The sequence below is a fragment of the Drosophila erecta genome, unplaced genomic scaffold, assembly GCF_003286155.1.
Source record: "Drosophila erecta strain 14021-0224.00,06,07 unplaced genomic scaffold, DereRS2 tig00000219-arrow-pilon, whole genome shotgun sequence".
NCBI classification, from domain to species: domain Eukaryota; kingdom Metazoa; phylum Arthropoda; class Insecta; order Diptera; family Drosophilidae; genus Drosophila; species Drosophila erecta.
This window is the reverse complement of record NW_020825213.1, coordinates 1,678,065-1,704,679: the sequence shown is the minus strand read 5'-3', so window position 1 is coordinate 1,704,679 and position 26,615 is coordinate 1,678,065. Positions and strand designations below refer to the sequence as shown.

The 26,615-nt window shown below is 40.2% G+C and overlaps 1 protein-coding gene across 3 annotated transcripts in view; it reads right to left on the bottom strand.

Annotated features, from left to right (window-relative positions):
- Positions 1 to 7,918: 7,918 nt before the first annotated feature.
- LOC26526201 (gamma-interferon-inducible lysosomal thiol reductase) overlaps positions 7,919 to 26,615 on the bottom strand; it is a 94,178-nt gene continuing 75,481 nt past the window's right edge. For all 3 annotated transcript variants that reach the window (XM_026982835.1, XM_026982836.1, XM_015159983.2), the window contains exon 3: positions 7,919 to 8,308. In XM_026982835.1, the coding sequence (XP_026838636.1) occupies positions 8,063 to 8,308 (246 nt within the window). In that variant the 3' untranslated portion in view covers positions 7,919 to 8,062. The remainder of the gene's footprint in view (positions 8,309 to 26,615) is intronic.

Sequence of the window (26,615 nt, the reverse complement as noted above, 5' to 3'; positions counted from 1 at the left end):
TGGCTAACAAACTTCTGGACAACAGCCAATCCCGTAGACGTCTGCTGAGAACGCACCCTCTTGGCCTCACCTAACATTAAATTATAAATTTAACCCCTACACAATTACATCATAGGTACTCCCTTTATGTTAATGTCCACTTTGGACGTTAAAGTAAGTGTCCGGTATCGCAGACGCCAGCAGTTCCTAAATTTATGTTTTTATTTATTGCCAGCTTTTGAAAAATAAATAATCTCTACGGCACCTCAGCTGTGCGAGTCTCCCGTTATCTACGCAGAGAAGCTGCGGGAGCATCTAAGTTTCTTGCTTAGCGTTCTGCAATTAAGCTCAGAAGTTTTTATTAGCCTTTTTTGAGAAATGAAACGACGATTTCTGTAAGTAGCGATTTAAAATCATTATGTTTTATTGGTGGCTCAAATAAATTTTGGCATCAATGCGCGCGCATGACTTACGAAGCAACTTTGCCACGCCACTTTTGAAATTTGTTAAATATTTTTGTTTTAGTCTTGTAAATTTCTATCGATCTGACAACCAACTTTTTGCCACGCCCACTCAAACGCCCACAAGCCACCCAAAACTTTCTTGTCTACACTTTTGCATTTTAGTTTTATTTTATTTTTTTCCCCAATTTCTACCGATATTCCAGAAATGTAAAAATTTCCCATTCGCACTTGCATTTGCTGAGTAACGGGTATCTGATAGTCGGGAAACGTGACTATAACATTTTTTCTTGTTTTCAATTATGTATATTTGTCTAGACATTTTGTAACGATATACTCGCACTCCCACTATGTGACGACTAACTACAGCTTTTTGTCTACTTGGCGATTGGATGGATTGGTAAAAGTTCCATTTCGCCAGGTTTCTTATTTTAAGAATGCGGAGACCTGGTGAGTAAGTTGGCTGTTGTAGACAGACATTCAGTGGTGAATTTTTGTTGATCGAGGAATCTATCTATTATTATCTATTATTTGATGATGCAGATTCTAGACATCCCCTAACAGTTTTTACTTCATTTGCGCATGCAGCTACCAAATGCTACGGCGATGATCTGATATAATTTCAAGGACTCTGAATGGCCTCTTCCTTACATTATGAAATTAAATTGTCTATCCGCTTCATTATTACTTAATATCGGCTGTCATTGCATTCCAAATGAGCCGGAAGTGGAGTATTCTAGAATACAACTCATCTTGAAAAGATGGAAACTTTTAAATTATAATTCGCAAGTGGGACTCCTAATGGGAGGCACACTTCCATAAACTCAAAATAATTAGGTTCGGAGACAGCAACCGCCGTTTTGCGACTTCAAATGAGAGTCAGCCTTACTAAAACCGACCTTGTTGCAAAACCTAATTAGTCGTTCTGTAAAGTTTTTTTACATAACTTATGTTCGGATGAATGATTTATTCTTTGGAGGTGGCACTTTCGCCAGTGGCAAAAACTTTTGTAGAGCTTTTAATCCATTATTGTCACCTTTAATTATCATAGATCTATAATAAAACCTAAGTATTTCACTTTATCTTGTAAATACTTTCATCAATCCATTTTCTTTTCTTATGTATTTTTAATATTCGGTTAATCCTTTAAATACCTAAATAATATATTTAAATGTTCTTCAATACTTTGACGTTACCTTAATATATACTCGCAGAAAAAAAGAGTATGCTATATTCTTGATCAAGATTACCAGCAGAGTGGATCCGGCCATTACCGTCTGTCCTTATGAACGTTGAGATCTCGGGAACTATAAAAACTAGAAAAATTAGATTTGACAGATTCTAGAATCGTAGACGCAGCACGATACCACGGGACTCTAACTACCACAAACCGCCCATTACCATAGAGACATCGCACGTGTGTACGTGTAAAACATCATTGCCACGACAACACTGTTGAAAAAAGTTTTAATTTTTTAAAATTAAATTTGTTAATTTCTGTCGATATGCCAAAAGAATTTTGAGATTTCGAGGAACTCGACTATAGCATGGTTGTATACTTTGAAATGTTATTTCAACATTGATTATATATATTATATAATCAACAATAAGGTTTTAAGTTTAGACAAGCACAAGTTATAAAATAAAATTATTGCCATTTTTTTCCTAAACAACAAAGTAAATTCAGTTTGAATATTTCTTTGCTATTACTGCTTAGTCTGGAAATGGAAAATGAAATTTAATATTCGACTGAACGATCAGTTTCCAACGCATGATCGTAGATGCTGTAGCTTTTATATAAAAGCGATAATGGATTAAAAGTTTTAATCTCAGTAAAAAAAAAAAAAACAATAAATACAATAAAAGATCAGTCAAAGTCCAAACTTCATAGAAGACGGAGATGCTGAAGAGACCTCATTGCCAAAACCTTCAGATTACAACCAAGTCACAAACCTACATATATTCAAAAAAAGCAGATAAGATCAGAAAGCATAACCCTAATATCACCAGAAAAAAAACCCGTAAACGTTCGTTACTAAAACGTATCGGGCAATTGCTAACGTGAAGAAGCAATGCGACTACCAGACAATTTTCAAATCAAAATATTAAATAATTTCCCGAGCGGACAATCAAAGTAAACTAGAAAATTCATTATTAAAAAAGTAATCGATGCGTAGGGGAATGAAGCAGTGAATAAATAATGAGGTGCAAATTTACTAGTCAAAGCAAAAGGCTTACACAAAATTTAACGAATTCCTGGTCAACACATCATAACACAATACACTCAATATATCCAGAGGAGTTAAATACTTTGACAACCGAAGAAATTTCAATAAAGGTAATATTTTAAAGGAACTAAAAGATCAAAGAGAATCCGACAAAAAAAATCATGCAATTCCAAAACAACATCCTCATAGTATCTGGACTGATAATTATCACTTTTGAGACAACAACTCTGCCCACATCTATATAATGACAGTATATGAGCGCGTTAATGTGCGACCCGAAATCCCCCGACCACTTAAATGACGAAATTTCCAAAAATTTGGGCAACCCACTAAATTCAGCAATGGCCCGATAATATGCAACAATTGAACCTCTCTCCTTGGACGATGTCATTTGAACCAATCCCAAATTTTTCTCAAATTGCAAATACTACACTAACATTCAAAAGTACCACAAAAGTCCACCACCAGACCTAAACATGATTTCTCGAGCGATGCCAAAATTGATGCAATGAAAGAATCTTAAGTAGTTAATTTCCAATAACATGATTTGAGAGCTTTAATATAGTTTTTCCGTCCAGGGGGTACTTTGCCAAACTCGCAGACAAGTTGAGGCAACGGAAGCAAGTGCTTTAAGAATCTTTCATGGACTACATGATCGAGATGCAGACCTTAGACCTTGGAACATGAAATGCTCGACATTATAAAGAAAAGCTGCAGGCCTGGCCTGCGAATAGCGTTGAGACCATACCATGTGGGCACCCTTGAATCACTGGTGATCCTGGTGTACAAGTACGGGGAGCTGCAGAAGTTTACATAAGTTTACCCGAAACAAAACCCCAGCATAGCACAGGTCACGTGCAGAAGGTGCGATGATGAGCGGTGGACACGGTAGAGGAGAAAGCACGGCTGATTACAGAACCAGCGTTGGCGTGCCCTGACTTGGGAAATATGTTAATCGGACTCCAGTGACTACGGAATAGGTGCGACTATCTCCTCTGTGAGAAGATAGATATATCTTACTCCAGTCGGAATCTAAACGGCGCCGAGAAAAACTATTTCGCAATAGACAAGAAATGCTTGGCAATTGTTTAGGAAGTGGCGAAACAACGTTTAATGCTCTTAAGGGCGAACTGAAGATGGACAGTAGCTACAGCATTACGACTTTTAAATTGTATATAGGAAAAGCCGATTGAATGCGGAAACGGATGCACTATCCAGATAGCCAGTACCAGAGCCAGGGTCCGCGCCACTCGACGAGTCTAAGTCGAAAACGGAACGCAGCTGGATCACGGATGTCCATGGGAAAAAATTGGCACACCCTCAGAAACTCCCGTCTATGTATGGGAAGGCGACACTTTGTATAGGCAAATGCAGCATAGAGCAAGGAATGAGGATGTGGTATCCTACCAGCTGTGCGTCCCTGTGCAACTAAGCGAAACCGTCTTGCGAGAGAACTATGACTCCCAGCGGACGGCAGTCAAAAGTCAAATTAGGAAAACTGGCATGAAGTGATCAGAGATCATGCTCAAGCGTATCACATTCTACGGGTTATGCGTCCGTGTTTCCGACACAAGGACACGGACCGAGGCTGCCGAATGAGCTATACGATCAAGAGTCGTTGGCTAGAGTAAGGCAGCCAGAATCTACAGCAGGAGTCATAGAGACGTACAATTTAAAAATTTACAATATATATAAAAAACTGAAAAAATATCACATTTTTCAAAAGTTTGGCCGTGACAGTTTTGTGCGGTTTGTGGGCGTTAGAGTGAGTGTAGCAACATTTGAAAACATTGATGCGTTGCTTGTATGTCTCTGGAATCTGCATGTTATATTAACTGGCTATCTTTTATAGTTCCGGAAATCTCGATCATACGGATGGACAGACAGACGGACGGACAGACGGACATGGCCAGATCGACTAGGCTATTGTTTCTCATCAAAAATATATACATTTAATATGGTCGGAAACGCTTCCTTCTACCTGTTACATACTTTTCAACGAATCTAGTATACCCTTTTACTCTACGAGTACCGGGTATAAACACTCAACTTTCGCCACTGAAAAAAGTCATCCGAGTCCGAAACACGCACGCAACGGTACATCTTACAGATATCTTCAAAGATTGACCCTGCAAAAAACAAGTCGTTCAGAGAGCTACCAAAAGTCGTTTTAGCAGATCCATCTACTACGATTTAAATTCAGTAGACTAGCTAAGCGAGAAGTTATGAAGTTTAACTAAGAGCCTGAATCTAAAATTGCTAGGCACATCAAAAATTCTCCAATCCTATTTATCACGTAGATAATAGCAGTTGGAAGCAACACGTAATCCATCGGCATACGTTTTGAGGTTTTTGGTGGAGTGCTTGATGACTGATGATCAGGTTGCGATGATAAAAGAGAACATGATACTAATATTGATGAAATAAATGGCAATGGGAGAGAGAGCTCAAGATTGGGTCGCATGACCGAGATGAAAATAAAGTGGATGGTGCAGATTGGTTATGATTCATGTGCAATAATAAGTGGGCCTTCATGCAACAATATCTGCAGTGAGTCGACTTGCATTTGTGCAAACCAAGGCTTGATCCAAGTTTTCCATCATCCTGCATCTCTTCTCCAAAAACGACCCATAGTATTCCAGGTAGACAGCTCATTGATTGATAAATTCCTGTAATCCAGTTTTCGCAGCGGTTGAAGCCAGCAATTGTGATGAGCAGCTAATCCTCGGATTAGTTTCGCCTTCACATACAAGAATACAGCGGGAAATTAAATCCGATGGTCATTCGAGTTATTCGTAATGATTCTGCGCCGAATCAAACGCCAAGTTTAAGGAATTGATCCATTCCACTCGCGACAGCAAATCAGCTTCACCATACTGATTAACCGAATCAGCGTCTAAATAAAATTTAATCGAGTTCATTGGCCGCAAAATAGATTGGGCTTTGGCTCGGTAGATGTTCACTTCACTTGGGTATTCATTTTTTTTTTTTCTGTCAAGAACACTATCAAAAGATAACTCAGGTTTTGCCATTGGTAGATTTGAAGTATGGCTGCAGCTTAAGTCTGATCTAAGTGGGTTAGGCAACTCACTTGAGGTTTCAAAATAGTCGCTTAAAAGAGATCTATCTCATAACCCCGGGTTGAAGAAAATGTATTTTGCTGTACCTCGTACCTCGTACGGCTACGACTCCTACAGATAAAAAAAAGTCGTTTTACTCCATATTATGTCGTCCCCCATTAATGTGTTCATAGACCTCAGACCACGTCTAACAAGTTGCTTGTCGTGCTTAATGCATCTTGTGAAACGTCATCACAGGTTTCCCTATATAATAATATATTTTGATGGTTGGCCCAACTACCCAAGATAAGTTGTACTCCACACTATGTAACTCCAAGTAAAGCTAAATGGAGCGGACGGACAATTTCAACTAATAGTGTGGAGAAGAGATCCCTCAGAGTCCTTGAGCTTACACTGTAAAAGATCTATCAAGTCTGAAGTGTTTCAGGTTCCTCTTCAGAATATACGAAGGCTTTCGGAGTATCGTGGTTATTTAATGGTTAATATCTGTACCGTTTGTTAATACCGTTACCGTACTGTTAATATATACCGTTCGCCTTCTCGCAGATCTCTTTCACAGAATTAAACCTTTAATAAAGATTATCAAGAGGTTGTGACGATCAAGAACCTAAACGTTGACCGGCAGGAGGATAAGCCAAATTACCCACAAGTGCACATTTTGTTGTGGATGAAAATGTCCAAGTAAAAGAAACAAGGAAGAGTGGAGTCGCACGTAGGGAACTCAAACTTGGGATCCCCGAATTTTCGTCCCACCTCAAACATCTAAAATTGTTTGTGTATATTTCCCGCTTCTTAAAAAAATTAAAATACATTTGCATTATTCAAATTTTCATATCAGCACCAAACCCTGGTGAGTACCTTTCGACAGCGAGTATGGATCTTAAACGATCAGGATGTCTGCAGTCAGAATATTCGTTTCTGTATGCACTGCGTTAAATGCGAGCCTCGATTGATGACACAGAAAATATTTACAGATCGAGTTCGTGCTCTTCGCCCAATTGCTATCTGTGACGTTGATTTTTGTTTCTATATAAAATTAAAAATTTGTGAGGCCTCCGTAAATAGTTTCCGTGAAATAGGTTTCTCGAGAATCGGGAGAAAATCTAGCGAACGGCGTCTATACAATCTCTTTCGTTCTCTTCCTTTAGCTAAGCTAAGCTAGGCCTAAGCTTTCATATTAAAATAGAGAAATGATATTAGTTTATACTTATATTGATTGAGCAGATGTTTTTTTTTTGTTCCGCCTAATTAAATCATAAAAGCCACACATAGTTTAGGATTTTTGTTTTTCAGAAAATTATTCTTATTTTTCAGTGATACGTTCCATTATGTAGGAACTGGTATAGGATTTATAATTTTAATTATGATTTCACAATTTTATAAAGGCGAATTGATCATCAAAAGGTGGATTCCTAAAATGGCATACTACAGCATTCTCGTAACATATACTTTAAGCCACTTTTTCCATTTGTCAAGGGCATTGTACAGCATTCTCGTAACATCTACTATAAGCCACTTTTTGCACTTGCCAAGGACTTAAAGTCATTCCCAATAGACAGTACTTTTGGTTTTACGAGATTCATAATATTTCGCGTCGTTATGCGAATTTTTAAAAGCGCGTCAAAAATATAATTTACTAAGATGCTTTACTATCTAGTAATAGAAAGAGGCTGCAATTTGTAATGAAAATTTTCTCAATCGGTGATGCTAGAAGTTTATTATTTGTTTCAATGCAAATCAATCGTTTGTCACTTTTGCTTCTGTTTCAGAGTGTTTCAAATAGCGCCTTAGATTCTAAATGTGTTTTCTGCTTAGCTTTACACCACACACATTATACTCGTAAATAGATTTCAACAATTTACCACAAAAAGACTTTTACATTTTCTTCACGAAACATAGTAGGTGCACGTGAAATTGCGACAGACTTTTGACGAAACTTAAGTTCAGTGGGCACACACACGGACGCATAAATTACCGTCCTTTAACTGCGTAACTTTTTATGCAGCGAAAAAGACAAATAAAGTTGTCTCCGAAAGAAAGAACAAATAACGTCTACACTTTTTCCGAAATTTTGAATTGGTTTACGCCTTTTTGTGAACATTGGGTAACGGTTATAAAAAACTACCCAAGATAATTTATTTTATTAATTGGAAATTTCTTTGTTTATATGTTCCATGTTTTTTAAAGCTCACAGCTAACCTTTTATTTTGATTTAAGATCTAAAGAATGCTTGAGAATATTTTATGATTGTATATTGATTCACATTTCCTTTACAAGATTAATGTTTGCCAACAACTACTATTAGTTTTTATTTTTAATTTTGGCATACATCTTTAACTTCTTCTGAATCTCCAGCTGCTTTACATATTTCAGAAAATAAGTCTTTTAATATTGATTCTTGCCTTCCTTGTGACCCGTCTATCGTGATTGTTGGAATAAATGTAACAGGAGGCCTTAGTAAATGAGTTGCTTCTCCAATTACTTTAAGCAAATCCACACCACGGTTACTTTCAAAACAGTTTTGGATGATGGTAACGTCGAAATTGAATTGTTTTGCACACTAAAAAGAAATAAAAATGTATGTTGATTATAAGTCCGAAAAAGTTTTAGGTAATTATTCTAGAATACCACTTAAAATAAAGCCAGTTTTTCCGATAATACCCGGCTGCCAATCAGCAAACCAATCGCCAATCGTTCACTCACAAATTTATGGCTGTAATTTAATCGAGATCTAAAGATTTTTTGGAATAGTCCTGGCAAAACTGTTACACATGGACCCAGCTACTACTAATTCTACTCGGATAATATTTAAGCGGTACCATTCCTTCGCCTCATAAGCCTAGTCTGTATTTAAACTGTGTTGACAGGAGCGATATAAGCTACGTCGATTCTCGCGTTTTTCGAATTTCTATTTGCTTTTATGTTACCTCTTGAGCCTTATTTTTCCATTTGAGAGTAATTTTTAATTAAACTGAAAAAAAAATGCAACGATCCTATTTCTGTTCTACGCTTTCGCTCTGTCTCTCTATTTCCCAAACAAAATGTAAATGTTAAGCCTGTTGGTAATAAAATCTGAGCACCCAAAAATTACACCTTTATGATAATAAGATGTTTTCGTAGTGCGCTGGTTGCAATAGTCGATCAAGCGATGTCCCAGCTAAGGATGGCAGTCTGTATTACTGTTGTACTTCTTGTGTCAGGAAGAAATAGAAACGAGCGTTGAGGGTAGAACAGCTAGAGAAAGTTTTCGAAAAGCTGTCCCAAACGCTCTATACCCAACCTTATGTTCTGGTAATATCTGTATGGTGAACGTAATGGAGTTCGAAAGTGAGAATAAATCGTTCCTTGACTATCAACCCGTTAGTCAGATAGTGCGAATGCGAGGGATTAACTTTAAAATTCTTTTAGCATATCGATAGAAATTGGTAACACAAATGATAAAATATAAATTATATATAGTTAAAAACAAAAAAACTATACCCTCTGCAAGCAAATAATTAATTTAACAAATAAATTAGACAAATTATACATTGGTCTTCCGGTTTTTCCTTTTGTCGCTTTATGATGTAGTCGTTTGATATATTAAAAATGTCTACCAAACTATAGCGCTGGATAGTGTGAGGAGTCCCGCAAGTTTGGGTGCATGAAAGCGGCACCAAGCAACAGCGTAGGAGCTTGGAACACAGATGGAGTCAAGCGGACGTGCGCACAAAGGGAAATAACGGGTTCGCCGCGACATATAAAGGGCCAGCGGAAGCGTAGCTCAGGGGCAGTTAGTGAGAATTGTGCACGAGGATAGTCGAGCAGACTACAAGCGCGAGACGTGTAGAGCTAAACGAAAAGATTATCAGAGACAAACTACTGGGGTCCAAGACATTCACCACTTTCGATCTAACAACCGATTTCTTGAACTGACCGATCCAACTAGTTTTGATATCATTTTGACATAATTCGTGACCCAATCTGGGCAGTTTTTACATTTACGTTCCGTTTGGCATATCTAATTCACCTACGTGTTCAAAGTATGAATTCGGTGAGAAACAATCATTAGCATTCAAAGTTAAGTCATTAGCGAACCAGTTCTCAAGTTGTACAATTTCAACTTGCAGACATAAATTCTCACAGAAGCGTCCAAGTACGGTTTTAGGACAGTCTTATTGCAGAAGAATACTGATGACAGTTCTTTTCATCCAGTCCAATACATGAGTCGCAAGACTTCACCGTTTGAGGAGGAGTACGATTCGTACAAGCTAAAGGTGTTGTCTATAATAAGGAATCTAGTCAAGTGGCGTGATTATGGTTCAGGCTAAAGTTCAAGATCGTAACCGACTGTTACGCATTTAATATGTCTATTAACAAAAAAAAAAAAATTAGTAGCTCGTAGGACTTCCACTACAGGATGGACGAAAATAAAACATTTTTCAAACTTCATAACCCATCGCTTAAAGGTAGCTCAGATTAAAGACACATAGCACAGGTGACGATGAAGTATTAGTCTGCCTCGAGAAGCAAGCCATACATTTCGGAAATCCTTGACGCAAGGTGTCTGATAAAGGCACTGCTCTTATATCTTTGGCGTTTAAGACGCATTGCGATTTAAACAGCCCTGTAGCACTTTGCAAAAATTGCTTAGAAAAAAACATAATACAGGGTGCGTTATGAAAGTAATGCGCATGGTTTCATTGTCACGTAACTACCTGTCGTAGCACGCTCGGACCTGTCTGATAATTTGGGGCGGAGTCTCTCCTTTCCAATGCGCTCAACGCGTCTTCCAACGGTCTCAGTTCGCTCTGAGCAATAGAAGTGGTAGGAAGTCATTTTGTCTGTTGTGCCACGGTGCGATGAAGCGTTCGCTGGAACAGCGGTACGCCATAAAGTTTTGTGTGCGACTTGGCAAAAATGCATCGGAAACTTATCAAATGCTTCGAGAGGCCTTTAAGGAGGAGTGCATTTCGAGATCTCAGTGTGGAAGATGGCACAAGGCCTTCAAGGTGGGTCGAGAGGAGGTCACCGACGATCCACGTTTCGGACGTCCAACAACAGCACGAATTGATGAAAACGTTCGCCGTGTGCGAGAAACTTTGAGTTCAGACCGTCGGTTAAGCATCCGGGCAATCGCTGACATCCTAAACTTGTCAACATTTGCGGTACATGGAATAGTGACGGAGGATTTGCAAATGCGAAAGGTCTGTGCGAAGCTTGTGCCGAAGGTGTTGACGGAGGAGCAGAAAAACGTTCGAGTTTTGCGCTGTGAAGAATTGTTGGAATCGATTAGAAATGATCCAGGTTTTGTAAATTTTACTGTAACTGGGGATGAATCCTGGATGTTCGAGTACGATCCAGAATCCAAACGACAGAGCTCCGAGTGTCCGAGCTGTTCCAGCGAACGCTCCATCGCACCGTGACACAACAGAAAAAATGACTTCGCTCTACGACACGTCCTACCACTTCTATTGCTCAGAGCGAACTGAGACCAAGCGCGTTGGAAAGGAGAGACTCCGCCCCAGATTTTCAGACAGGTCCGAGCGTGCTACGACAGGAAGTTACGTGACAATGAAACCATGCGCATTACTTTCATAACGCACCCTGTACATCTCAAAAATCGACTTAATGAACTGTACTGTGTAAGTTAACACGAGCAAGTCAGAGGGGTGCGACGACCCGCCGAAATGCCATCCAAGACCGGATGGACCAACAATAACATCGGCGACGCTGAGCCAGCCCAGTAACGCATTTCGCTTTAGCGAAAGCGATGTGCAAGGGTCAGCGTAATGCGAGGCGGGCATGTGCGCGCTGGGTGACCGTCGAAGGCACGGAACTCCAGACGGCACGAGGGGCTGACTAAGCGCTCTGCTGGGTCCGCTGCCTCCAACCGAAGACTTGGTGGCCTTAATAAATTTGATTTGCATTTAGTTCGTAAGATACCAGAATTCAAAGCAGTTGGCTCTAATAAAAAGAACCATTCAATACAAACGTATTTGGTTTAATTGACGCCCAACGCGCTTAAGTGTCGTAAAACCGTAAAATCCGTAGTAAAAAGATCTAGAAATCAAGGTCTCGTAATCGGGTTTTCTTTGAAAACACTTCGGACTCGCGCGCTGCACAATAATAGTGAACAGCAACAAACAAACAAAATTATCTAATACAAAAACAAAACAACGCTGCACAAGCAACAGTGAAAACCGCTGCATATCAACAGTAATCAGCTAAATAAACGACAGCCAGAGGATAAACGGATCAACCAGCTACCGTCTTCGATGCATTTTTATTATACCAGTATACCAATATAACATGTAAGTGAGATCTTTATTTTCAATTTACCTCTTTTAACGTCAACCAGACATGTGTGCCAATTTTTGAAAAAAATACACATAATAAGTAACGAAATAAAACAAAAAAAAGAGTGATTGCAATTAAAAGTTAAAAGGTATAGCGACTTTCATTTACAAATTTTTTAAAAAACAAATGATGAAGAAGGAAAATTGAGCTCTTTCTCATACAAATTATAAACAAAATTTAAAAAGTATCATTGTCCGATGTATAGAAACAGTAACGAAAACAACGACAGTGACGAAGACTTAATACAGAGCTATAAAGACATAAGAAATAATAGCCATCAAGGGGGTTACATTGACGGTACTGAGACCGACGAAGATATAGAATTAAGTAACTTAATTGACGGCTTTACAGACAAAGTAAAAATGGTTAACGACCAGGAATTTCAAAATCAACATCAGGACCTTCAACAAGAGGCAACAGCAACACAAGAACAGGCGAAAACCTCAGGTACCATTAGTAATAAAGATGTAATTAGACTCATGGAAGCGGCCGTAAATGGCGCACTAGAGCATCAACAAAAAATATTTTCAGAAAAGCTTAAAGAGGTTGAGAATAGGCAGAGAGTAAATGAGGGTGGACCCCTAGTGGTATACGAGCAAATACCACATAACTCAGCTATCTCTTGTAATGAACCGCTAGACTTGGTAAAGTCCATACCAAGTTTTGACGGAAAACAAGATGAGTATGTGGCATGGCGAACCGCAGCAGTTAACGCCTACGAAATCTACAAACCATATTTGGGTAGCTCTAGAACCTACCAGGCCGTAGGAATCATACGTAACAAGGTAATAGGCCCCGCGGGAGTAATGCTTACGTCACATAATACAGTACTAAATTTCGGTGCTATAATAGCTAGAATGGACTGCGCTTATGCAGAACAAACTCCAATCGAGGTAACGCAACAACAAATGGTTACTATGCGTCAGGGAGAACTTCCCCTAATGACTTTTTATAATGAGATTGAGAGAAAGCTAACTCTTATTATTAGTAAGACTTTGTTGTCTTATGACACAAATACTGCCGCTATCTTAAATAATAGATCACGGCAGGACGCTTTGAACGCTTTTGTGACCGGGTTAAAAAAATCAGTCCGACATGTAGTTCTCTTAGCTGCGCCCAAAGATTTGCCATCAGCATTGGCTGTGGCTCAACGGGCAGAGTCTTGCAATGAACGAGCCTGGTTCGTTGCAAGCTTTAATAAAAATTTAGAGGACAAATCTTACAATTCAGAAAACCGTCGCCAGGGTAACCGTTTTCATAACACCCCACAAGGTAATAACCACAACAACTTCCAGGGTGTTTTCCAGAGAAACCAAAACAATAATGCACCGGGCACTAGTAACCAAACTAGAGGCTCTCAATTTTCTAAAAACCAAGGACATAAAGGCCAAACGCAACAGAACAGTGAATCAAATAATCCTCGTAAAAGCTATTCTCAAAATCTAGGTCCTGAACCAATGGACGTTGATCCCACATCACGTTCTAAATTTAGGGGCGAGCAGACAGCTCCCAGTCGTCAATGGTTGAACCATACGACCCAAGAGCAGTCAAATGACCAGGAGTATAGGGTAAAGTCATCCTACGAAGCAGCGGAAATCGAGGCAGATAACACGTCCGATTCCGAATCATGTAATTTTTTAGGGGAGCGTCCCTGCTCCCGTACATAATTCGAACGATAGCGGGGCGGGAAATCAGGTTACTGTTAGATACAGGAGCCTCCAAAAATTACATAAAACCTTTATCTGAATTAAAACACTTCAAACCGGTGGAAACACCATTTGAAGTTACATCAATCCATGGGCACACAAAAATAAAACAAAAGTGTCTGATCCATCTATTCAATGTTAAGTCATACTTTTTCTTGTTAAACAACCTGAACGGATATGACGGAATTGTTGGACTGGATGTACTAAAAAGGGTCAATGCAAAAATTGATCTAACAAAAAACATCATTGAGCATGATCATGGTACAGAGCAGATTTTTTACTCAAAATGCAGAAATGTAAACTTTATTAAGATCAATGACGTGGACGTGCCAAACGCCGTCAACGAAGATTTTAAAAAGATGATCAAAAACAGATCAAAAGCCTTTGCGGACCCAAACGAGTCCCTCCCCTTTAATATAAATACGGTCGCCACGATCCGCACTGACGGGGAACCTGTATATTCCCCTTTACCCATATCCGATGGGTGTAGCCGATTTCGTCAATTCGGAAGTTAAACAACTTCTAGCAGACGGAATAATAAGACCATCCCGGTCGCCTTACAATAACCCAATTTGGGTTGTTGATAAGAAGGGTTTTGACGAAGAAGGTCATAGGAAGAAACGTTTCGTTATTGACTTCAGAAAACTGAATCAGAAAACAATTGATGACAAGTATCCTATACCATCCATATCGACCATACTGTCAAATATTGGAAAAGCTCAGTACTTCACGACTCTTGATCTGAAGTCGGGCTTCCATCAAATTGAGCTCGCGGAGCGCGATCGAGAAAAGACAGCTTTTTCGGTCAACAACGGGAAGTATGAATTCTGCAGACTTCCCTTTGGTTTAAAAAATGCCCCTAGTATTTTCCAACGGGCCATAGATGATGTTCTGAGAGATCACATCGGTAAAACTTGCTATGTGAACGTCGATGACGTAATCATTTTCTCCCAAACAATGGAGAGTCATGTCAACGATATAAGCACGGTCCTAAAAACTTTGTGCGATGCAGGCATGAGAGTGTCTGTAGAAAAATCTATGTTCTTTAAGGAGAACGTAGAATATTTGGGATTCATAGTGTCCCGAGGGGGAATTAAAACTTCGCCTGAAAAGGTTAAGGCTATAAAAGAATTTCAACCTCCATCAACACTGTTCAGTCTCAGGTCATTTCTGGGACTGGCCAGTTATTATAGATGTTTCATAAAGGGGTTTGCTAGCATCGCAAGACCTCTGACGAATATTCTAAAAGGTGACAATGGAAAAATTGGTGCAAACCACTCAAAGAAAGTCAAACTAGAGCTGACCAACGAGCAGCGAAAATCATTTGAAAAACTTAGAAACATCCTGGAGTCTGAGGATGTCATGTTGGCATACCCAGATTTCACTCAGCCATTTGACTTGACCACTGACGCCTCTGGAAGCGGCCTAGGGGCTGTTCTTTCACAGAAAGGTCGTCCAATCACCATGATCTCTCGCACGTTACGCGGAACCGAGATTTCAATGGCAACAAATGAACGAGAACTACTAGCAATAGTATGGGCACTCCAAAATCTCAGAAGCTATTTATATGGCGTAAAGAAGTTAAACATCTTCACCGACCATCAACCACTGACCGGTTCAATGTCGGATAAAAATCCGAATCCCAGGCTCAAAAGGTGGAAAGCGTTTGTTGATGAACATAACGCACAAGTGTTCTACAAGCCGTGTAAAGAAAACCACGTAGCCGACGCCTTGTCGCGGCAAAACGTAAATGCTTTAGATAACGATACACACTCCGACATCGCTACTATCCACAGCGAGGAGTCGTTGACCTACACTATAGAGTCAACGGAAAAACCTGTAAACTGTTTCAGGAACCAAATAGTGATCGAACAGGCAGATTTCCCGTCTATAAGGTCAATCATCCTTTTTAAATCAAAAACTCGTAACATTGTGCGATTTACAGACCGCACAACACTGCTTCGCTCACTAGAAGATTTAGTAAAAATCGATGTCGTCAATGCAATCCACTGCGAGCTACCTATACTCGCCTTCATTCAGCACGATTTAATCGTCGCTTTTCCCTCGACGACATTTATACATTGTAAGAGCTTGGTCACCGATATAACAAACAGTACCGAGCAAAGGGAAATTATGACCACGGAACACAATAGAGCCCATAGAGCAGGACAGGAAAACGTAAAACAGGTCCTTCGTGACTACTTTTTTCCCAAAATGGGCCAGCTAGCGGCAGAAATCACCGCAAATTGCAAAACATGTTCCAAAGCTAAATACAATCGTCACCCAGTGCAACAAACCATAGCGGAAACACCAATTCCCGGTTATACTGGGGAAATTATCCACATAGATATATTTTCAACTGATCAAAAGCATTTTCTAACTTGTATCGACAAATTTTCAAAATTCGCTATAGTCCAACCAATCGATTCAAGAGCAATCGTAGATATCAAAACTCCGATACTACAACTAATAAATCTGTTCCCTAAAATAAAAACAGTTTACTGCGACAATGAAAGGTCTATCAACTCACAAACCATACGAACCATCCTAGAAAATAGGTATGGTATACAGGTCTCAAATGCGCCCCCCTTGCACAGCACGTCTAATGGCCAAGTTGAGAGATTTCATAGCACCCTAGCGGAAATCGCACGGTGCATCAAGATAGATCAAAACATAACCGAGACGACCGACCTCATTCTATTTGCAACAATAGAATATAACAAAACTGTCCACTCGGTTACAAATAAAAAGCCTCATGAAATAGTTCACGCTATTCCACCAGATTTTGCGGGCACAATAAGAGACAAAATCAAAGAGGCTCAAGAGAAAACACTTAGGTACTCAAATGAACACAAAGACAATAAGCAGTACCAAGTAGGCGAAAAAGTCTGGTTAAAAACCAACAGACGCCTGGGTACCAAATTAACGCCACTCTGCTCAGAAGAGGTCATAGAGGCTGATCTGGGCACAACAGTGCTTATTAAAGGGAGGGTGGTCCATAAGGACAACCTTCGTTAAGAGGGTGCCCAATTTAATTTAAAATTTTTTTAGATTTTTTTATATTATCACTTTTTTATACTTCAGTGACGTTTGTTACTCTCTACATTTTATATTTTTCGCACTTAGGTTAGGAAACTTGCTTCTCCCGTTAGTCCTACTGACAACTCCCTCTTGGACCATAAAACTAAACGAATACTCACACGCTAACCACATACCAATAATGGACGGAGATATTACTTTATGGGACGAGTACGGTTACATGGGACATACAACGAACGTTACATCGTACGAGACTTACGCAGACGAGACGAAACAAGCGATGGACTTCTTCGTGAAGGAGCACATGAGACGGGTACTTGAAACGGACTTGGAACGAATAGAGACTCTTCTGGACACACTAAAGGTACGTCACCGACATGCCCGTAGTCTTAATTTCATAGGGACTGCTTTGAAAGCAATAGCGGGGACACCTGACTCTGACGACTGGGACCAGGTGAGGCTTAGACAGGGACAGCTAACGGACTCGGTAAATGGACAGATAGAAATAAACGACAAAATAAAATTGCAATTAAACACACTGACCTCATCCATGAACTCTATTTTAAAATCGGACAACTTAGACACAGAACATTTGTACGAGACAATTTTGGCAAAAAACCGTGTTGTAATTCAAGAACTTGAAAATTTAATACTTGCCATCACCCTTTCCAAATTAAACGTAATAAGTCCAATAATCCTGAATGACGTTGACGTAAAGGAGATTGAAAGTAAACATCCCACAAACGTTAGCGTGTCAGATATTTTAGAGGTAGCTAGCATAAAAACTTTTAAAAATCGAGACCTATTGTACTTTTTAATAAAATTTCCGAAGCCTTTGTTAACTTGTAGAAAAATAAGAATATTCCCAGTACAGCATGAAAATAGAATCTTAGATTTCGAGGACGGTAGCACGGTCGCGGATTGCGGTACGGAAACCTTCGCGGTCAAGGACTGCAATGTATCAGCGGGCACATCCTTCTGCAGGAGATCGAAAGCGCCAACCTGCGCACAACAACTCATCTCTGGCATGGTCGCCCATTGCAACACCCAGCCTGGACACTTGGACCCAGTCACCATGATCGACGAGGGAATGCTCATCACCAACGATGTAACGATAAATATCACCGACGAAAGGGGAATAAGCCGGATGATATCAGGAACTTACCTGGTATCATATACCGAAAAAATTAAAATAAACGGCACCCTTTACGTCAACAATATCGGAACATCAAAGAAGAAAGCCGCAGTTTCAGCCATGGCTCAAGTAATCGTTCTGAGGCACCTAGAGCGCCTTAGTCTGTCATCAATTCACGGAATGAGCGTTAAAAATCTGCAGCAATAACATCGGCGACGCTGAGCCAGCCCAGTAACGCATTTCGCTTTAGCGAAAGCGATGTGCAAGGGTCAGCGTAATGCGAGGCGGGCATGTGTGCGCTGGGTGACCGTCGAAGGCACGGAACTCCAGACGGCACGAGGCGCTGACTAAGCGCTCTGCTGGGTCCGCTGCCTCCAACCGAAGACTTGGTGGCCTCAATAAATTTGATTTGCATTTAGTTCGTAAGATACCAGAATTCAGAGCAGTTGGCTCTAATAAAAAGAACCATTCAATACAAACGTATTTGGTTTAATTTGTACAACATTTATAAAACAAAAACAACTAACCACAATAAACAGAACCCAGAATGATAATAGGTTGTCAAATATCTCCCTTCCGCTTTTTTGTTCTTTATTCAATGCTTTATAAAAAGTGTTACAGTGATCGGATTTAGTTCAAATATGCGCCGTTTTGTTCGATAATCTGTTTCCATCTAGACGGCAACTTCATAATACCTCCCTCGTAGAAGCCCCCCTCCTTATTTGCGAAGAACTCGGACAGCCACTTTTCACAAGCCTCTTTTGAGTTCAACTTTACACCACCAAGGGCATTCGCCATGGACAGGAACAGGTGGTAATCACTTGGCGCTATGTCCGGGCTATATGGTGGATGCGATAAAACCTCCCATCCGAGCTCCCGTAGCTTCTGACGAGTCATCAACGAAGTGTGTGGTCTGGCGTTGTCCTGGTGGAACACTACACCCTTCCTGTTGGCCAATTCTGGACGCTTCTGGTCGATCGCCTGCTTCAAGCGGTCCAGTTGTTCGCAGTAGATGGTAGAATTAAGCGTCTGGCCATATGGGAGCAGCTTATAGTGGATGATTCCCTTCCAATCCCACCAAGCACACAGCAAAACCTTCCTGGCCGTCAATCCCGGCTTGGCCACTGTTTGGGACGATTCACCGGCCTTCGACCACGACCGTTTTCGCTTGATATTGTCGTATGTGATCCATTTTTCGTCGCCAGTCACCATCCGCTTCAAGAATGGGTCGAGTTCGTTCCGTTTCAGCAGCATATCGCAGGCGTTGATTCGGTCCAGAAGGTTTTTTTGCGTCAAATCATGCGGCACCCAAACATCAAGCTTTTTTTTGTATCCAGCCTTCTGCAGATGGTTTAAAATGGTTTGGTGACTAACTCCCATCTCCTGGGCGATGTCACGAGATGCCACATGCCGGTCTAACTCGATGTATTCCATGATTTGATCGGTATTTGTCGTCACAGGTCTTCCGCCGGCTGGCTTATCCATGGTGTCGTTTTCACCGGCTCTGAATCGTCGAAACCATTCCTCCGCGGTTCGAAGTGATAGAGTACCATCCCCCAAAACACCATTAATCTCACGGAACGTTTCTCTAGCGGATTTGCCTTTAACGAAGGAAAACTTTAAAATAGCGCGAATTTCGGCGTTAGTGAACTCAATGTTTACACGTCTATAACTGTTGAACGCAATATCCAAACTAATCATAGCGTAGTTTTGTAGGTTATGTCAAGACCTTTCAAATTATGTATAGTATTGTCAGATACGAGCTCTGTAGCGCTTTGTACATAGCCGCGAAATTCTAAAGAGGGATATTTGACAACCTTATATTAACGAGTTCCCCGACTCTCATATACCCCTTACTCAGCTAGTGGAAGTGCGAACGAGAAATTTCAAAAATGTATGGAATATCGGTAGATATTGGAGAAAAGAATAATAAAATAAAAAAAAAACAAGATTGAATGCTATAGTAGAGTTCCGCGACTATCAGATACCCGTTATAGTCGCCAGCTAGTGCTAACGAGAAATTTTGGGAATTTTGTTTTTGGGAAATATTGGGGAAAAAAAAAATAAAATGCAAAAAAAAACTTAAAAATTTTTTAAAAGTGTGGGCGTGAGAGTTTTGTGCGATTAGAGTGGGCGTGGCAAAAAGTATTCTGGCAAATCTATAAAAATTCATTTCAAAGTTCAGCATGTCATTGCCTAGGAAACGCGCTGATCCGGTCTCATTTCGATTCTGGAGCTGAGTGCTCGCTTGTGAAGGAATCTGCATCTTCCCAACTAGCGGGCACACGCATCAACAACATTATAGTGTTAAGGGGCATAGGAAATAATACCGTAACTAGCACACTACAAATTCTATCAAAAGTCATTATTAGCGGATACTGGCTACGTGGCGCTAGGTACTTTTCTTGTTTATATACATATGGCTAGCGGTTTTCACTAGATCCCTCTATTCATTGCTTATATGGATGACATTTGATAGTATCACAAACTAAAGAAGAAGCCTTTGAAAGATTAAGAACGGTTTTAAGAATTCTATCCAAAGTTGGTGTTTAATTGAATATCGCAAAATGCTCGTTTCTAAAAAAAATACGTCGAATATCTTGATTTTCAAGTTAAGGAGTGTGAAATTCGACCCAATCCGCGTAAAATACAAGCAATAATTAAATTACCTCCTTCACAGTCAGTTTCCCAAATAAGACAGTTTATTGGTCTTGCATCATATTTTCGGCAATTTGTGCCAATATTTTCATAGTTAATGAAACCGTTTTATGGTCTTACTTGTAAAAGTAAAAGATTGGAATGGAAACCAGAGCACGAGCAGATCCGCAGCAAAGTATGAAAATACTGACAGATGAGCCAGTCCTTATTATATTTGACCCGCAATATCCCATTGAGTTGCATACTGATGCTAGTGTGCATGGCTATGGAGCTATTCTTCTTCATAAAATTGACCATAAGCCTCATGTTATCGAGTATTATAGCAAGCAAACATCGCCTTATAGTCGTGTGTTTAATAATGATTAAGTTAACGAAACTTTGTTTATAAAGATCGTGGTCGGTCTATACCCAGGTCGACCGAATGTAAATAATGTAAATATTGTAAATATAATATAAGTTAAAGATAAGGTTACACTGTATCGATAAGCATGGCACTCAATAGATTATTATCGACCGTGCACGATCGAGGAAGTGCGAGGACTCTCTCGGGAAGGCGCCAAACGAACAGAAATGAATATATAAAAATAACGAAAATATAAGTTTTACATAATAAACGTTTTAAGACACTTAATAAAAATAATAAACAGTTCCGTTGACATTATAACAGTGATTTAAAACAAAACAACGCACTACAATTGCACAGAAAAGACTGTGCCAGAGAAAAACAATAAAACAAATAAAACCACCGCTACAGCTCTGAAACGTTTGCAACACCAGCTGCTACTCGACGCGTCTTCAAGGTATTTTCTAGCAAAACAGGATAGAATGCTATAGTCGAGTTCCCCGACTATCATATACCCGTTACTCACCTAGTGGAAGTGCGAAAGAGAAAATTCATCATTTTTTGGAATATCGCAGACGAGACGAAACAAGCGATGGACTTCTTCGTGAAGGAGCACATGAGACGGGTACTTGAAACGGACTTGGAACGAATAGAGACTCTTCTGGACACACTAAAGGTACGTCACCGACATGCCCGTAGTCTTAATTTCATAGGGACTGCTTTGAAAGCAATAGCGGGGACACCTGACTCTGACGACTGGGACCAGGTGAGGCTTAGACAGGGACAGCTAACGGACTCGGTAAATGGACAGATAGAAATAAACGACAAAATAAAATTGCAATTAAACACACTGACCTCATCCATGAACTCTATTTTAAAATCGGACAACTTAGACACAGAACATTTGTACGAGACAATTTTGGCAAAAAACCGTGTTGTAATTCAAGAACTTGAAAATTTAATACTTGCCATCACCCTTTCCAAATTAAACGTAATAAGTCCAATAATCCTGAATGACGTTGACGTAAAGGAGATTGAAAGTAAACATCCCACAAACGTTAGCGTGTCAGATATTTTAGAGGTAGCTAGCATAAAAACTTTTAAAAATCGAGACCTATTGTACTTTTTAATAAAATTTCCGAAGCCTTTGTTAACTTGTAGAAAAATAAGAATATTCCCAGTACAGCATGAAAATAGAATCTTAGATTTCGAGGACGGTAGCACGGTCGCGGATTGCGGTACGGAAACCTTCGCGGTCAAGGACTGCAATGTATCAGCGGGCACATCCTTCTGCAGGAGATCGAAAGCGCCAACCTGCGCACAACAACTCATCTCTGGCATGGTCGCCCATTGCAACACCCAGCCTGGACACTTGGACCCAGTCACCATGATCGACGAGGGAATGCTCATCACCAACGATGTAACGATAAATATCACCGACGAAAGGGGAATAAGCCGGATGATATCAGGAACTTACCTGGTATCATATACCGAAAAAATTAAAATAAACGGCACCCTTTACGTCAACAATATCGGAACATCAAAGAAGAAAGCCGCAGTTTCAGCCATGGCTCAAGTAATCGTTCTGAGGCACCTAGAGCGCCTTAGTCTGTCATCAATTCACGGAATGAGCGTTAAAAATCTGCAGCAATAACATCGGCGACGCTGAGCCAGCCCAGTAACGCATTTCGCTTTAGCGAAAGCGATGTGCAAGGGTCAGCGTAATGCGAGGCGGGCATGTGTGCGCTGGGTGACCGTCGAAGGCACGGAACTCCAGACGGCACGAGGCGCTGACTAAGCGCTCTGCTGGGTCCGCTGCCTCCAACCGAAGACTTGGTGGCCTCAATAAATTTGATTTGCATTTAGTTCGTAAGATACCAGAATTCAGAGCAGTTGGCTCTAATAAAAAGAACCATTCAATACAAACGTATTTGGTTTAATTTGTACAACATTTATAAAACAAAAACAACTAACCACAATAAACAGAACCCAGAATGATAATAGGTTGTCAAATATCTCCCTTCCGCTTTTTTGTTCTTTATTCAATGCTTTATAAAAAGTGTTACAGTGATCGGATTTAGTTCAAATATGCGCCGTTTTGTTCGATAATCTGTTTCCATCTAGACGGCAACTTCATAATACCTCCCTCGTAGAAGCCCCCCTCCTTATTTGCGAAGAACTCGGACAGCCACTTTTCACAAGCCTCTTTTGAGTTCAACTTTACACCACCAAGGGCATTCGCCATGGACAGGAACAGGTGGTAATCACTTGGCGCTATGTCCGGGCTATATGGTGGATGCGATAAAACCTCCCATCCGAGCTCCCGTAGCTTCTGACGAGTCATCAACGAAGTGTGTGGTCTGGCGTTGTCCTGGTGGAACACTACACCCTTCCTGTTGGCCAATTCTGGACGCTTCTGGTCGATCGCCTGCTTCAAGCGGTCCAGTTGTTCGCAGTAGATGGTAGAATTAAGCGTCTGGCCATATGGGAGCAGCTTATAGTGGATGATTCCCTTCCAATCCCACCAAGCACACAGCAAAACCTTCCTGGCCGTCAATCCCGGCTTGGCCACTGTTTGGGACGATTCACCGGCCTTCGACCACGACCGTTTTCGCTTGATATTGTCGTATGTGATCCATTTTTCGTCGCCAGTCACCATCCGCTTCAAGAATGGGTCGAGTTCGTTCCGTTTCAGCAGCATATCGCAGGCGTTGATTCGGTCCAGAAGGTTTTTTTTGCGTCAAATCATGCGGCACCCAAACATCAAGCTTTTTTTTGTATCCAGCCTTCTGCAGATGGTTTAAAATGGTTTGGTGACTAACTCCCATCTCCTGGGCGATGTCACGAGATGCCACATGCCGGTCTAACTCGATGTATTCCATGATTTGATCGGTATTTGTCGTCACAGGTCTTCCGCCGGCTGGCTTATCCATGGTGTCGTTTTCACCGGCTCTGAATCGTCGAAACCATTCCTCCGCGGTTCGAAGTGATAGAGTACCATCCCCCAAAACACCATTAATCTCACGGAACGTTTCTCTAGCGGATTTGCCTTTAACGAAGGAAAACTTTAAAATAGCGCGAATTTCGGCGTTAGTGAACTCAATGTTTACACGTCTATAACTGTTGAACGCAATATCCAAACTAATCATAGCGTAGTTTTGTAGGTTATGTCAAGACCTTTCAAATTATGTATAGTATTGTCAGATACGAGCTCTGTAGCGCTTTGTACATAGCCGCGAAATTCTAAAGAGGGATATTTGACAACCTTATATTAACGAGTTCCCCGACTCTCATATACCCCTTACTCAGCTAGTGGAAGTGCGAACGAGAAATTTCAAAAATGTATGGAATATCGGTAGATATTGGAGAAAAGAATAATAAAATAAAAAAAAAACAAGATTGAATGCTATAGTAGAGTTCCGCGACTATCAGATACCCGTTATAGTCGCCAGCTAGTGCTAACGAGAAATTTTGGGAATTTTGTTTTTGGGAAATATTGGGGAAAAAAAAAATAAAATGCAAAAAAAAAACTTAAAAATTTTTTAAAAGTGTGGGCGTGAGAGTTTTGTGCGATTAGAGTGGGCGTGGCAAAAAGTATTCTGGCAAATCTATAAAAATTCATTTCAAAGTTCAGCATGTCATTGCCTAGGAAACGCGCTGATCCGGTCTCATTTCGATTCTGGAGCTGAGTGCTCGCTTGTGAAGGAATCTGCATCTTCCCAACTAGCGGGCACACGCATCAACAACATTATAGTGTTAAGGGGCATAGGAAATAATACCGTAACTAGCACACTACAAATTCTATCAAAAGTCATTATTAGCGGATACTGGCTACGTGGCGCTAGGTACTTTTCTTGTTTATATACATATGGCTAGCGGTTTTCACTAGATCCCTCTATTCATTGCTTATATGGATGACATTTGATAGTATCACAAACTAAAGAAGAAGCCTTTGAAAGATTAAGAACGGTTTTAAGAATTCTATCCAAAGTTGGTGTTTAATTGAATATCGCAAAATGCTCGTTTCTAAAAAAAATACGTCGAATATCTTGATTTTCAAGTTAAGGAGTGTGAAATTCGACCCAATCCGCGTAAAATACAAGCAATAATTAAATTACCTCCTTCACAGTCAGTTTCCCAAATAAGACAGTTTATTGGTCTTGCATCATATTTTCGGCAATTTGTGCCAATATTTTCATAGTTAATGAAACCGTTTTATGGTCTTACTTGTAAAAGTAAAAGATTGGAATGGAAACCAGAGCACGAGCAGATCCGCAGCAAAGTATGAAAATACTGACAGATGAGCCAGTCCTTATTATATTTGACCCGCAATATCCCATTGAGTTGCATACTGATGCTAGTGTGCATGGCTATGGAGCTATTCTTCTTCATAAAATTGACCATAAGCCTCATGTTATCGAGTATTATAGCAAGCAAACATCGCCTTATAGTCGTGTGTTTAATAATGATTAAGTTAACGAAACTTTGTTTATAAAGATCGTGGTCGGTCTATACCCAGGTCGACCGAATGTAAATAATGTAAATATTGTAAATATAATATAAGTTAAAGATAAGGTTACACTGTATCGATAAGCATGGCACTCAATAGATTATTATCGACCGTGCACGATCGAGGAAGTGCGAGGACTCTCTCGGGAAGGCGCCAAACGAACAGAAATGAATATATAAAAATAACGAAAATATAAGTTTTACATAATAAACGTTTTAAGACACTTAATAAAAATAATAAACAGTTCCGTTGACATTATAACAGTGATTTAAAACAAAACAACGCACTACAATTGCACAGAAAAGACTGTGCCAGAGAAAAACAATAAAACAAATAAAACCACCGCTACAGCTCTGAAACGTTTGCAACACCAGCTGCTACTCGACGCGTCTTCAAGGTATTTTCTAGCAAAACAGGATAGAATGCTATAGTCGAGTTCCCCGACTATCATATACCCGTTACTCACCTAGTGGAAGTGCGAAAGAGAAAATTCATCATTTTTTGGAATATCGGTAAACATTGCGAATAAAATAGGAAATTAAAAAAAAAATTGTTCAAAAGTGTGGGCGTGACAGTTTTGGCGGTTTGTTGGCGGTAGAGTGGGGGTGTCAAAAAAGTTTCTTGGCACATCAAAAAAAAAAATTACAATAGTAAGAAAATAGTAAAAAAATATTACAAAATTTAAAAAAAAAATGTGGCCGTGGCAGTTTTGTGCGGCTTGTGGGGGTTAGAGTGGCCGTGGCAACATTTGGAAATAAACTTGCGCTGCGTCTATGTCTCTGGAAGCTGCATCCTTAATCTCAACATTACTGCTTTTGTAGTTCAACTCGGCTATTGGTCCTGATGAAGAATATATACACGTATATGTCCCATTATGGATGTATTTTGACCACTGTACGTGTCTGTCACATTATGAACATAGTTTGACCACTGCGTTTGCAAGACGCAGCTGCGCAATGAGTTTGGTATATTGTGAAATCATTCTTAGAATTTGACTACGACGCAAAATATGACTGGCGCCAAAGTACCGAAACGAGTAAGGTGACAGCGTTGTCGCGCTGTCGCCAAGTGTAGTCCAGCTAGCGTGTGTAAGTTAACAACTCATAACATAATAATTCATAGCAGCTCTATATGAAG